Raw genomic sequence first — 13,777 nt, forward strand, 5'->3', positions numbered from 1 at the left:
GTAGTAAGCAAAATACATTTAAGTTGCAAATTTTTAAAGTTTACACAAACACCAACACTTTATAGTTCAGGGATCTCTCACTGAGCCATTCTATGGATATACACTCACTGATCATTTAAAATACACCACGCCTAAATTGCACCATGGACTTCCCAGATGGCTCAGCGGTAAAGAGTCTGCCTTCCAATGCAGGAGACAAGAGCTCAATCCCCGGGTCAGGAAGACTCCCCTGGAGAAGGGAATGGCAAGCCACTCCAGTATTCTTGCCTGGGAAATCCCATGGACAGAGGAACCTGGCAGGCTACAGTCTCTGGGGTCACAAAGAGTCACAAAGAGTCAGAAAGGACTGACTCTTAGTGACTGAGCACAGATGCAGATAGCATTATAGCATTAAAACTGTCGATGCTCAGTCTCCTCTGATGATAGAAATACTGTGTCTAGGGATTGCTTTGGCTTTCTTTAAAATTGGATGTTTCAGATAAGAAAGAAGGCATTAACACACCAAATTCCCACAGGCTTATTTGCATAGACTTTACCATCCAACAGCACAATGTAATAAAGTTGACCATACCCAATTACATATATTTTAACCTGTAATACAGTACATAATGATATATATTAGGGGGGTGTTAAAGTGCAACTGGGCAGAATATAACAGGGGCAAAAAGATTTTTGAAAAGCTCTTATTATTCTAACTCTCTATCCCCCTTCACTCCCCCCGCCTCCATCTATAAGAGAAGAATCTGGATGCATTTGAAGAGAGTTGATGAACACTGAACACAGTGTGTCTCTCCAGCCAAAACTCAGTTACCTCCCAAAGCTTTCTATTGGTCCCCTTGAATCAGCTGAACTCAGGAGGTTTTTTTTCCCCCCCTATAAAAAGTCCACTGTGTATCTAAATCGGATTCCAGTAAAAATTTCACTTCAGCTGAAGTGAAAATGCAGAGGTAGCAGTTAGGAATAACAGCTGGAGAACATTAGTTTTCTGTCTCTCCTTTTCTCTCCCAAGGGTTGAAAACTCCACTGTTCAGACAGGAAGTAGTCACACACCATACACTGCACAATACGAGAACGCTGGGATGTCAGAACAAGTTGCAGAGGATTAGAAAGAGTGTGAAGGGGTTTCTTCAAGAACACAGAGCTGCAAATCTGTGTTCCTCTCTGAGTAGAGACTCCCCCCGCCCCCCATCACCAGTGTTCAAGTAAAGTAATGGGTACACACCCAGAACTGACAAACACACACTTCACTCCCTGAAAGCTTTTTAATAACTCAAGAGGAAGGAGGCTTAATCTTTCATTTTTCCACCATTTTTTAAAACATTAACTTCACAAGGTTTTGGGGGGTGGCCAAGATTCTCCAATAATCTTTTCTGGCCTAATTTCACGGTTGGCTATCTTAAAAGACCACCTTTCAAATTTCTCTAAAAAAAACAAAACAAAACATGAAATTGTCAGGAAAAAAAAAATCTCTCTCACTTAACTGTCCAGAATAAGGAAATCTACATATATCATATATATGTGGAATTCAACACATGATGCCCTGGAAAAAGAATGATTTAAACAAAAGGTTCTTGTGGATACGGTTTTCCTAAGGTCGGTTTCTGCTGTAATTTCACAAAGCTGCTGAGAAGAAACACAGTGGCAAGCAAGGGGGAGAGGCATCCACCTTCCGTGGTCAGAGCTCCTCAAGTTTTGAACTGAATGATTGAAGTTTCTCTAACACCACATGCTGAATAGCCATTCTGCATTCCTAGCAGTCTGCAGGCGCGGGACCCCGCTTCTAACCGCCGGTCCTCTGGGGGCAGGCTGTAAAACCGACCCCGTCTCTTGCACTCCCCTCCAGCCAAGTTCACGAAAGACAAACCTTCCTAACTTCAGAACTGCAGGGAAATGCCTGTGCAGTATGCCTATCAGGGGCAATGCAGTTAATCAACCGGGTTCCAACACTACGGTTTTATGCAAAGAGGGGGAGGAGGGGCGAGGCAGAAGCCAACCCACACATCCATCACCCTTTTAGGAGTAGGTGGAGTTTAAAGTTTCCCCAACTTCCAAGTTCCCACTTGACAGGCAATATTTCTGTGCGATTTCCAACCCCACGTAACAGACGGTCCTTTGCCCGTCTCGAGCCCCGGGAGAGCCCAGACCACCCCCACCCCCACCCCCTCCAGCCCGCCACGCCTGGCCTCGCATGGCCCCTAGGTGGTCAGTTTCACGAAGCTGTCAGCTCGGGGGCCAGCGAGCAGAGAATGGAAACTTAACTTCTTCCAGAAGTTTTCCCTGCTACAGGAGAGTCCAAGTGACTGGTGCACAAAGGCCTGGGAAAGTTTTCCCTGCGTTGTTTCTCAGAACCGTCTTCCGCCAGCTGCCAAACTCTCCACCCTAAACCCCAGATGCCCCAGGGAAGGGAAGTTAAGGCACAGGCGTTCCGCCACAGGCAGAAAAGCCACGCGAGCCGTCGCACGGACAACCTGCGAAGTTGCTTAGAGAGACCCCGCCGTGAGAAAGCACCCGCGGGGCGCCCGAGCACTCCCTGCCGAGGGGGAAGGTGATGGCCCAGACAGGGTGCCCAATGGGGGTGCGCCCCGACACCACAGGGCGTGCGAGAACCTTCCTTCCCAGACGCGAAGGCGAGGGGAAAGGAGATGGGGGGGCGGGGTGGGGCGCGATCGGGAGTGTGAGGACGGACGGCCCACTCACCCTCGCTGCCGTACTGTTTGCCATTGTTCGCGCCCATCCTGCCGCCGTCATGCCTGCCGTCTCCCCGGACACTCCATAGCTGGGGCGCACCGCCTGCGCGCTCCGCCAGAGGAAAGCCCGCCCGACGGGACCGTTAGCTGCGCATACCCCACGAGCCGGGGCCGATCTCCGGCCGGGGGCGGCCCCCCGCACTCCGGTGGGCGGTGGGGCTGGGCTCGGTCCCCTCCTGGCAATCCCCCGACTGCGCCGGGTGGGGACCCGGGGACGGCCGCCGCCCTTAGAATCCGCGTTCGGGGCCGGCGGGCGCAGCGCCGCGGAGAGCCCGCGCCCCGGGGCCGCCCAGAGGCTCGCCGCGCCGCCGCCGCCGGGTCCCCATCCGCCCGCCCCGATCCCCCCGGCTGTGGGCGCTGAGCCGAGCGGCGCGGGCGGCCGGGGCTCCCGGGCTCTGCCGCCTCCTCCAGGCGCCCCCTGCGCACCCGCGGCTTCCCCCGGGGAGGGCGCGGCGGCCACTTGTTGCGGGTGCCCCGAGCGAGCGAAAGACTCGCGGCCCGGCGCGGCTCGCCCAAGGGCCGGACTTTTGTTAGCGCCAGGCGCCTCCTCTCGCCGCCCAGCGTCAATCACAGCTGGAGCCCCGGGGAGGAAGGCCGGCCCGGAGATGCGCGGCCTTTTAAAGGGGCAGCGCGCCTTTTCGGGGCTCCGGCTCCCCGCCCCAGCCCGGGTGCAGGCCCTGCGCGCCGCCCGCGAACTGCTGCGGGGGGCGAAGGAAGGCGCGCTCTTGGCTCAATTTGACTATTGTTCTTTTCCCGGCTGGGTCCCTAATGAGTAAGATGAGCTTCCGGGTGTTGCTTGAAATCCCTTGGGTCTGCCTGCAAATACGGCCTGTGTTAGGTGCGGTGGCATTCCGAATCAACGCGCGTCGCAACCTGATTCTGTCCGACAGCTCCAGGTATGCGTGCCGGCCTCCTCCTGTGGCTCCCACGTTCGGGTCTGAGGCGGGAACCGAGGGAGCGAGGGAGCCAAAACTTGAAGGGGAACTTAGCAGGGAGTCAGTGCAGAGCCAAAGACATTCCTCGCCCCGGTGCGGGAGGTTTCCTGGCTCAGAACTTTTAAGAGCTTCTGAGCCAGGAAGTGTGTCCCCCACCCCCACCCCCACTCCCATTTCTATGATTTTTTTTTTCCTTGTGGTTGGTGTTACCCTTTGTTTTATACATTACGACCTCTTTTGGAAATTTCTATGGCACTTCTAGAGTCTTAAAATGGCCTTTTGGTGTTCACTCCTTTAAATGGAAAAAGGAAATTCTTCTTAAATGTTGTATTCCCTTTCCATATAAATACCTAGAATTTTATAACATTGCATCTTAGTAATGACCTGGGCATTCACAGCGTAAATTACTTTCTACGGAGGCAGGCACGCAGCACAGTTTCTCTTTATAAGTGTTGGATGTTTTAAATTAAACTTACATAATGATCCATATAATATATAAGCATTTATGATACCTGAATGGAGATCCAGAGTTTTCATAATTACCTTTTTCGTACAAGACTTGCGACCGTATGCAGAAATTGTTAGTGACTTGACTTTCCATAGATTCTCTTTGGGTAATTTCCTTTCATTTAATACTATTTTCGTTCTTAAAGATAAGCAAAAATATCATGTTTCCAAATTTTAAAATCTAGATTTATTGTTCCAGAGAGATCATGTTTTGAAGGAAAAATAAATTCGTCTATTTTCAAGCACAGAACTAAATAATTGTACCAGTCACATGTCAACTGTTCTGTTGCAGGAAGGAAGACCCTTTCCAGGGCCCGAAACTGGGCTCTTGTCTAACACTCGGAAATGAATCGTCCAAGGAGACACGTGTGCTGATGAAGCAAGAGATTTTATTGGGAAAGGGCACCTGGGTGGAGAGCAGTAGGGTGAGGGAACCCAGGAGAACAACTCTGTCATGTGGCTAGCAGTCTCTGGTTTTATGGTGATGAGATTAGTTTCCGAGTTGTCTTTAGCCAATCACTCTGACTGAGTCCTTCCTGGTGGTGCAAGCCTCATTTGGCCAAGATGGATGCCAGAGAGAAGGATTCTGGGGGGTTGGTCAGACATGTGGTGTCTCCTTTTGACCTTTCCCTTTCTTCCGGTTGGTAGTGGCTTATTAGTTCAGGGTTCCTTACCAGGACCTCCTGTCCTAAAACAACCCATGAAAACTGTTACTATGGTGCCTGGCCAGGGTGGATGGTTTCAGTCAGTGTGCTTCCCCTAACAGTTCCAGTTCAAAGAGATCAAGAACTATATTTCATATTTTCATATATATAATCTAGCACATCATCTGGCCAATAATATGTCTTTCCCATGTCTGTTGAGTTAAATTAAAAACTTACATCACAGGCCCTGTATAGGAAATAAGGGTGTCAAAAATGTGGAAGAGTCAAAGGGGTTTTCAGAGACTCTACCTGAAAATATAAACTCACACTAGAAATGAATGTGTCCACATTATCTTCATCTAGAATGGGACTCTGCTCACCTGGTCCCTGTGATTTTTCATCATCTTGTAGGGCCTTGCCCTGGGTCTAACCCTGGATCAGATCATTTTTGGAAACTTCATTAGCAATTAATCCACTGTAAGCAGTGGAATGATAGATGCTTCTCTTGATATTCTGTGTTGAGTTGACAGCTTGTTACAGGCTGTTATCTCCCTCCCTCCTTTGAGGTCTACACATCAGGAAAGTGCTCCCGGAAGAAACTGAAGCTCCAGCAGTTCACCTACGTGGTAAGTGCCAGATAAATTCAGGTTCTCAGACCCTCTCCTCCCCATTCCTCTACTTCTCTTGAACTGGTCGTTATTCAACTTGAGAGGCTGTGTGCCCCCTTTTGGTTGAATCACTTTCCAGGATCTTTATATATCAGAGCAAAGCTAACAGTGAAAAGTAAATTGTAGTGACTAACCACTTTTACCTCCTCAGAAATTAAAGTCTCGAAATACTTTTAAAGGTCTTTGCCAGCCATAGAGGGGAAGAGAGACAATTTGGTATAAAACAAAATAGAGGACTTGTCTGGTGGCTCAGTGGTAAAGAGTCCGCCTGCTAATGCAGGGGACACCGGTTCAATCCCTGGCCTTAGAGGATCCTACATGCCTCAGAGCAACTAAGCCTGTGTGCCACAACTATCAATGCTGTGCCCTGGAGCCCAGGAGCCACAACTCCCGAAGCCCTTCAGCCCTAGGGCCCATGCTCCATAGCAAGAGAAGCCCCCGCCGTGAGAAGCCTTCACACCCAGAGAATAACCCCCACTCATCACTTTCTTTCTGGAAAGAAAAGCCCTACTTCTGCTCAAAATAAAGGTGCATTCACATGTGTATATGGCTTACATTTCAAAACTAAGATAATGTATACATGTACAATTTGAGGAAAAAATTCCTACCTTTTTACCCAGCTGCCAAACAGAAACCCCCACCTTTCAAGCTTCTTGAGAAAAAAATAGTGGGTTTTTCACCAATGGGTTCTCAATAACTAACACGGCTCCTAACCCAGTGTACTCACTCAGTAAAATACTGCAGAAGAAATGAATGTTGAACAAAGACATAAAATTATTTAAGTATTGTTCCACTTTCTCTCACTGCCTTTTTTTTAAGAAGCCACAATCACCGAAAATATTTAAAAATAAGTAAGCATTCTAAGCTTCCCAGGTGGCTCAGTGGTAAAGAATTCGCCTGCCAGTAAGGGAGACAGAGGAGACACTGGTTTGATCCTCGTGTCAGGAAGATCCCCTGGAGGAGGAAATGGCAACCCACTCCAGTATTCTTGCCTGGGAAATCCCATGGACAGAGGAGCCTGGCGGGCTACAGTCTTGGTGTTGCAGAGTCAGACATGATTGACTAAGCACACAAAGAAGCTTCCTAAGTCACCCCAAAATGAACAATAATGCACCAGGCACTGTTTTTTGGTTTTTGGTTTTTTTTTCCCACCCAGTACTTTTCCTCTTTGCTCTGGAAATTCCGTTCCTGTCCTTTGGGAAATTTTCACCCATATTCCAACCCTGGGCTTCCTGTGGGACTTGCCAGTTGTAGTGGTCGTGGTCAACTTTCATGGTTAAGTGGGGGTCCAGAATCAGACTGACCCAATCAGACATCCACATCCAGACACCCCTAGCAGTAAAGGGGCAGCAAGTGCCTCTCCTGCTCCTTAGGTGGTATCAGGGCAGACTCAGGATTTTCCCTATCATCCAGGAGTCTAGGGCCACCCTCACCACAGTGCAGTGTCCTTGGAAGGAAAGCTATGATAAACCTAGTCAACGTATTAAAAGCATCATCTTTGTCGACAAAGGTCTGTGTAATCAAAGCTATGGTATTTCCATTTGTTATGTATGGATGTGAGAGCTGGACCATACAGAAGGCTGAGCACCGAAGAACTGACACTTTCCAACTGTGATGCTGGAGAATATTCTTAAGAATTCTTTGGACAGCAAGGAGCTCAAACGAGTCAATCCTAAAGGAAATCAACCTTGAATACTCATTGGAAGGACTGATGCTGAAGCTGCAATCCTTCAGCCATGTGATGTGAAGAGCCAGCTCATTGCAAAAGACCCTGATAGTGGGAAAGATTGAAGACCAAAGAAAGGATGAGATGGTTAGATAGCAGCACCGACTCAACGGACATGAATCTGAACAAACTGCGGGAGACAGTGGGGGATAGAAAAGCCTCACGTGCTGCACTACATGTGGCCGCAAAGAGCCAGACACAACTGAGTGACTGACAAGTAGCTAAACCTTCCCAAATCCTTGAAATGGCAAATTTATAAAAATGGAAAACACATTCATGGCTGAATGGTTAAGGTGATTCTGAATAAAAGGGGAACATGAGGGATTGTCATGGTGTGGGAAATGTTCTGTATCTTGACTTTAGCCATATCGGTATCTCGGTTCTAATGTGTACTACAGTTTTGCCCAAATTTTATCATTGGACAAAGCTAAATTGGGGTAAATGTGATCCTATTCATCCTATTCATTATTCATCGCTTATGCAAATAAAACTACAATTATTTCAACATCAAATTTTTAAGTTGAAAAAAGAAGCCCTTTCATCACAAGATTTCTATGTATTCTTTCTGTACTGTCATTTATAACACCTCCCACTTCTTCTTCATCCACATCTGGGAGAGCCAGAACCGTAATGATCACTGATCTCTTAGTGTTAATTGGGTTTACATCTGTGTCTACTCAGCACTGAGTGATTTAGGCAAAGAAGCCTAAAATAGTTCATACCCTGAACTTTGGATTTGGGAATATCAGAGTTAAAAAGACTCCATTGAGAAAGGAACTGGCCAATTGCTAAATTAGTAAATTGTCCAAGGACTTTGTCTTTTGTTGACCTGATGCAAAAAGAAAAACATAAAGGTAGAGAAATCTAAATTTCAATTGATATTCACATTTTTGTTTCTATTTTTCAGTAGCTAACTCAGTGACCTTTGAGCTACTTTAATAAATATTGATAAACCCATACTCTGAGTAATGGAAATATATTCTTTTCTAATAGTATATTTTTAGAGTATTGAATCCAAAATCTAGCTTGATTTAAAACACCATGTGTCCGTGCATGCTAGGCACTTCAGTTGTGTCCGATTCTTTGCAACCTTATGTACCATAGCCACCAAGCTTCACTGTCCATGGGGATTCTCCAGGCAAGAATACTGGAGTGGGTTGCCAGGCCCTCCTTCAGGGGATCTTTCCGTCCCAGGGATCGAACTCCTGTCTCTTGTGTATTCTGCATTGGCAGCTGGTTTCTTTACTGCTAGCGCCACCTGGGAAGCCCTTACACCACCACAGGAGGAGTCTGTTTTTACTGGAGGTGGAGCCCCAGAAGGTCAGGTTAATCTCCATGCACTTGGCCCTGGGAACAGACAGACTGCCAGAGCCCTGTGGAGCCAGGGGGCCAGGAACCAATCAGTGTACCTCTTCCCTCAACTGGAGTGTTGGTTGCAAGCTTGCAAATCATCACGTTATTGCTGCAAGTCTCCCTTGAAATACTGTAGAGAAAATGAATCCTCCCATGAAACCCATTTTGGGGGAAACATTCAAAGCTGCACTCACTGAGATTAAAAAAAAAAAAAATACTGAGAATGATCATAATAAATACCTGTCTTTAAAAGAAAGAAATGAGTTTTCTTTTAAAGTTTATTTTAAAACACATTTATGTTGATTTTTTCTCCCTTGTTAGCACACTAGGTTGCCTTCAAAAAACTAAATCACCTGCTCATCTTTATTTTCGTATTTTAGATTATGGGTGGATTTGCATATTGTTACTGCAATTATGTTGGAAGGTGGCAACTCAGTTCTAAAACAGGCTTGTGGTTGAAATACATGTATTAACTAAAAGAGGAAATACTGTGAATTGTTATGTTTATTACCAAAATATGAAGTTGGATTTGTGACAAAACAAATATTTGTTTCAGATAGAAAATTATGGTAAAAAAAAGATATTATGCCCACCCTAGAACATTTACTTAAACTATAATATTAGAGAAGAAAAAAAGAACATGCATGAATTTTAACACTGTGCTGTTTTGAATTAAGTATTGTGCATGTCTCACTTAATGTCTGTAATTAACTTAGTGCTTCTAGACTTAACTTTATCGAGAAGACTGCTGAGGCTCAGAGAAGTTGAGAAAATCCCAAAATGATGCACAGCAAGATTAGAACTGAGATCAATTTGCAAGGTCTGTGATATTTCTCCCTATGTTCTGCCACCAATGTCATGCCATCACAGGCCACCCTAGATTTGGACCAATCCTGGCTTTCAGCAGAGATGCTATGTGTTTAACTTAAAGTGAAAAGTCTTTTGAAATCTGCAAAATTTAATTAGACATGTATTCATTATGCTGCTTGAATCTTCACCATAGTCATAATGACTAGTGGCTAGGTATTTTGGATAAATAATTTAGATATTATCATCATTATAAAGTAAATAGATTGCTTAATAGAATAGACACTTTATATAGGACTCCTGAAATTCTGTCTGCTCACATAAGTTCCCTTTACAGCTCTGGGAAATGAAATAGCCATTTGCTCTAATTCAAAATATTATGATACTCACATACTCTATCAAACCATTGCAACTCACCCTGGATTACATTTAGCATGCAATTCCCTATTGTCCTTTATCAGGCAACTATCCTATAGGAGGTAAATCACATGAGACCCCACAGTAGCCCAAACCAGCTTTATATGCTTAGCTCAGAGTGTTATAGCAGTCAGCCAAGTCCTAACATATCTCATTATCTGGCTTCTTAGAACACAGCAGAGTGGCAGCAAGGCATTAGAAGGAATAATGCTCAACCTATTTGAGAAACTACAAAAAGTTATGGCTTCTTAAAAGTAGGGTAATGAGAAAAATCTCTAAAGGGAAGACAGAAAAACTGAATAAAGGAAAACATAAGCAAGAAACAAATGAAAGACTCAGGCTGATATAAGCATAGGTTATTGTCTTATATAAGGTAATATTGTTGTTGTTTAGTTGCTAAGTCATATCCAGCTCTTTTGCAACCCCATGGTCTGTTACCCACCAGGCTCCTCTGTCCATGGGGATTCTCCAGACAAGAATATTGGAGTGGGTTGCCATTTCCTTCTCCAGGGGATCTTGCGGACCCAGGGATTGAACCTGTGTCTCCTGCCTTGGCAGATGGATTCACTCATGCCACTTGGGAAGCCCCCTAAGGTAATACTAGCACCTGTAATAAATAAATTTCCAAGTTTTAGTAACAAGCACATGTAACTAGTCCCCTGGAGATTATGCTCCATGCAATGATTCAGGGATCCGGGCTTCTGCTCTCTGATAGCTCCACCAGCCACAGCATCGTCTGCACACAGCTGGCTGAGGCACAAAGAGTCAGTGGAAGTCCTGTCTCATCAGCTCTGCTCGCTTTTCACTGATGAGAACAAGTTCAGTGGCTTCATCTGGACACAAAGGAACCTGGGAAATGTAGTCTTTGGCTGACCTACTGTCCTAGCAACACCCCACACTGGGGGTGGGATGGGGGAGAAACAGTAATAACTGGTGAACAGGCATGTAGCTTAACATTCCTGAGTAGCCCCTGAAGACAATTCTTTGTTGTTCGACAATTAATGCACATAGCCACTACATGTCATACACTTTGGCCAGGTCACCCAACCCACATTTGCCCTTCCTTCTCCCTTGCCTTCTTTTTCTCTTTGAGTCAAAAGTTAAATACTTCTGGGAATTCCCTGGTGGTCCAGTGGCTAAGGCTTTGCCTACCAACCAGAGAGGAGTGGATTCCATCCTTGTCGGGGAACTAAGATCCCACATGCCTTGGGGCCAAAAAACATTAAACAGGAGCAGTGTTATAACCAATTCAGTAAAGACTTTAAAAATGGTCCACATCTAAAAAAAATAATAAAAATGAAAGTTAAATACGTGTTTTCCCAGAACCCCCAGTAGTTAAGAATGGCCATATGGCCTTGCCTTGGCCAAAGAAATATAAGCAAAATTCAGTAAGAGCACCTGGAATAGATTTTTGTCATGGAAATAAAATCCAGAGATAGTTCTGCCACTATTTCTTCCCTCTTCTTTCTTTAGCTCCACTGTTTTTTGAAACTGTGGCTGCGTCTTGTGAATTTCAGGGAAATGTCAGGAGAATTCTAAGGATGGTGACCTGGAGTCCAGAAGACACAGAGCTTTTGAGGCAATGCCAGAAGCTTCCTACTTCCAAACTCCCAGTAATGGAAGGATAGACGCTGTTACTTAAAGCCAACTGGATACCTAACAGATAGAACTTCCCTGGTGACGCAGTAGTAAAGAATCTGCCTGCAAGGCAGAAGACCTGGGTTTGACCCAGGGTCAGGAAGATACTCTGGAAGAGGAAATGGCTACCCCCTCCAGTATTCTTGCCTGAGAAATCCCGTGGACAGAGGAGCCTGGTGGGCTGCAGTCCATGGGGTCACAAGGGTTGGATACAACTTAGCAACTAAACCACTGACATACCTAAGAGATAACATTTTGTTCATTAAAAAGGAAGAAAAAGTAGAAAATATAATAATATTTCTGTCCTTATAATAATATTTCCATCTAACATATACTAAAATACATGATGCTTAAATGAGAAATTTTAAATTACATAGAAAATATACATACACAAAACAGAAAATTTTCCACTCCACGTGCCCCTGAAAATGTCACTCTATTCATTTGCCATCATATCTAAATACACTGTTTTAGTGTATGAATTATGTACATTTATTCAACATGAAGAAATACTATTTTCAGTGTCTTTATCAAGACTCAGTCAGTTTTTAAACTTGAAATCTTATGTCATGTGGAAAAGTTGCAAAATAACAAAGGAATATATCTTTCTCAACTATGGATATTATAAAACTTTCCTGAAATTCAGTGTGTCTTTCTTGATCAATCCGAAAGGAAATCAGCATAAATATCATTAGAAGGACTGATTCCAAAACTGAAGTTCCAATCCTTTGGCCACCTTATGCGAAGAGCTGACTCATGGAAAAGACCCTGATGCTGGGAAAGATGGAGAGCAGGAGGAGAAGGGGATGACAGAGGATGAGATGGTTGGATGGCATCACCAACTCTATGCACATGAGTCTGAGGAAACTCTGGGAAATGGTGAAGGACAGAGAAGCCTGGGGTGCTGCAGTCCATGGGGTTGCAGAGTCAGACATGACTTAGCGACTCAACAACAACAGCAACAGATAATTTGTTTAAAGTGGAAACATGTGCATTGGTTCTTTGGCAGCAGCAAATTCCCTGATATAAACAGTGTTCACTTATGTGTCCACTTTCTCTGCAAAACTCCAAGGACTTTCAGTATTGGTCAAGCTATCCCTCTTCCCAGCTATAAGTGGGCACTTAGGGTGTGATTGGAAAGACTTTGTGACTTCATGTTTGTGATCTTGAGGGCTGTGAAAACTAGAATAATAGCCAATGGCCTTGTCACTACTAATCACAGCCCAGCTGCACAAAGTTTCAGGAGAGTCAGTGCCACCTCAGCAGGAATTCAACACTATTGCAAGTCCTAGAACTGCTGCAGCGAATAAGGTAACACTTCTCTGCATTCACGGAGGTGGAGTCATTCATGGATTTTGTTGTTCAGTCGCTCAGTCATGTCTGCCTCTTTGCAACCCTGTGGACTGCAGCACTTCAGGTTCCTCTGTCCTTCACTATCTCCTATAGTTGGCTCAAACTCATGGCCATTGAGTCTTTGATGCCATCCAACCATCTCATCCTCTACCACCCCCTTCTCCTCCTGCCCTCAGTCTTTCTCAGCATCAGGATCTTTTCCAGTGAGTCAGCTCTGCATCAGGCCAAAGTATTGGAGCTTCAGCTTCAGCAACAGTTAGTGTTAGTTAGTGTTGGGCCACTCTAATGTAGGCTTGTGGGTGAACCGTGCTTGGTGATAGAATTCAGGTAAGTTTCAGGTTTTCCCGCAAGCCCCTCTGGAGCCCAGGCCACAGGAAATGAGGGTTGCTAGTACACACCCTTCTCATGGTGGGTCTCAGAACTCAGAAAGGCTAGGCCAAAACTTGCAAGAGTATTTTAAACTTTCACAGGCATCAGAAACAAAAGTCACTCAGGCAAGTCCAAACCCAGTGGATGAGGGAGTGGCTCAGTACACTTTGGTGCATTGCAAAGTCACATGACAGAAGCAGGAAGTGAAGAATTAAGAAAAAACATTCTAATCTACCGCAGGATGGAGAGAATGTTGTGACTAAATGGAAACTTTCCAGGTTTGCTGGGAAAGAAGCAAAAGTCAGATTATACAGGGTTTTGTGAACATGATAACCATTTTAAACTTTATTTTAATTATAATGCAAATCAGGGAACCAATTTGATCTGACTGATATTTTTCAGATCATTAGGCTTTATTGTGAAGAACTGACATATCGTAGAAGCCCAGGGATGTACTAACAGGCATCTGCTGTAGAATAGGTGAGAGAAATTTGACTGCTGTTAGCACAGTAGTGGGAGCTTCCCACTGCTTTTACTGGAGTATAGTTGATCTACAATGTTGTGTTAGCTTCAGAGGTATGGCAAAGTGAATCAATTATACACCTGCATATAT

The 13,777-nt window shown here is 45.0% G+C and overlaps 1 protein-coding gene across 1 annotated transcript in view; it reads right to left on the reverse strand.

Moving 5' to 3' along the window:
- Positions 1-2,857, reverse strand: part of FBXL7 (F-box and leucine rich repeat protein 7) — a 449,255-nt gene extending 446,398 nt beyond the window's left edge. Inside the window, exon 1 of the mRNA XM_052659124.1 lies at positions 2,698-2,857. Coding sequence (XP_052515084.1) covers positions 2,698-2,734 — 37 coding nt within the window. The 5' untranslated portion in view covers positions 2,735-2,857. The remainder of the gene's footprint in view (positions 1-2,697) is intronic.
- Between the last annotated feature and the right edge of the window lie 10,920 nt (positions 2,858-13,777).

Source organism: Budorcas taxicolor, chromosome 20, assembly GCF_023091745.1.
Source record: "Budorcas taxicolor isolate Tak-1 chromosome 20, Takin1.1, whole genome shotgun sequence".
Lineage (NCBI taxonomy): Eukaryota > Metazoa > Chordata > Mammalia > Artiodactyla > Bovidae > Budorcas > Budorcas taxicolor.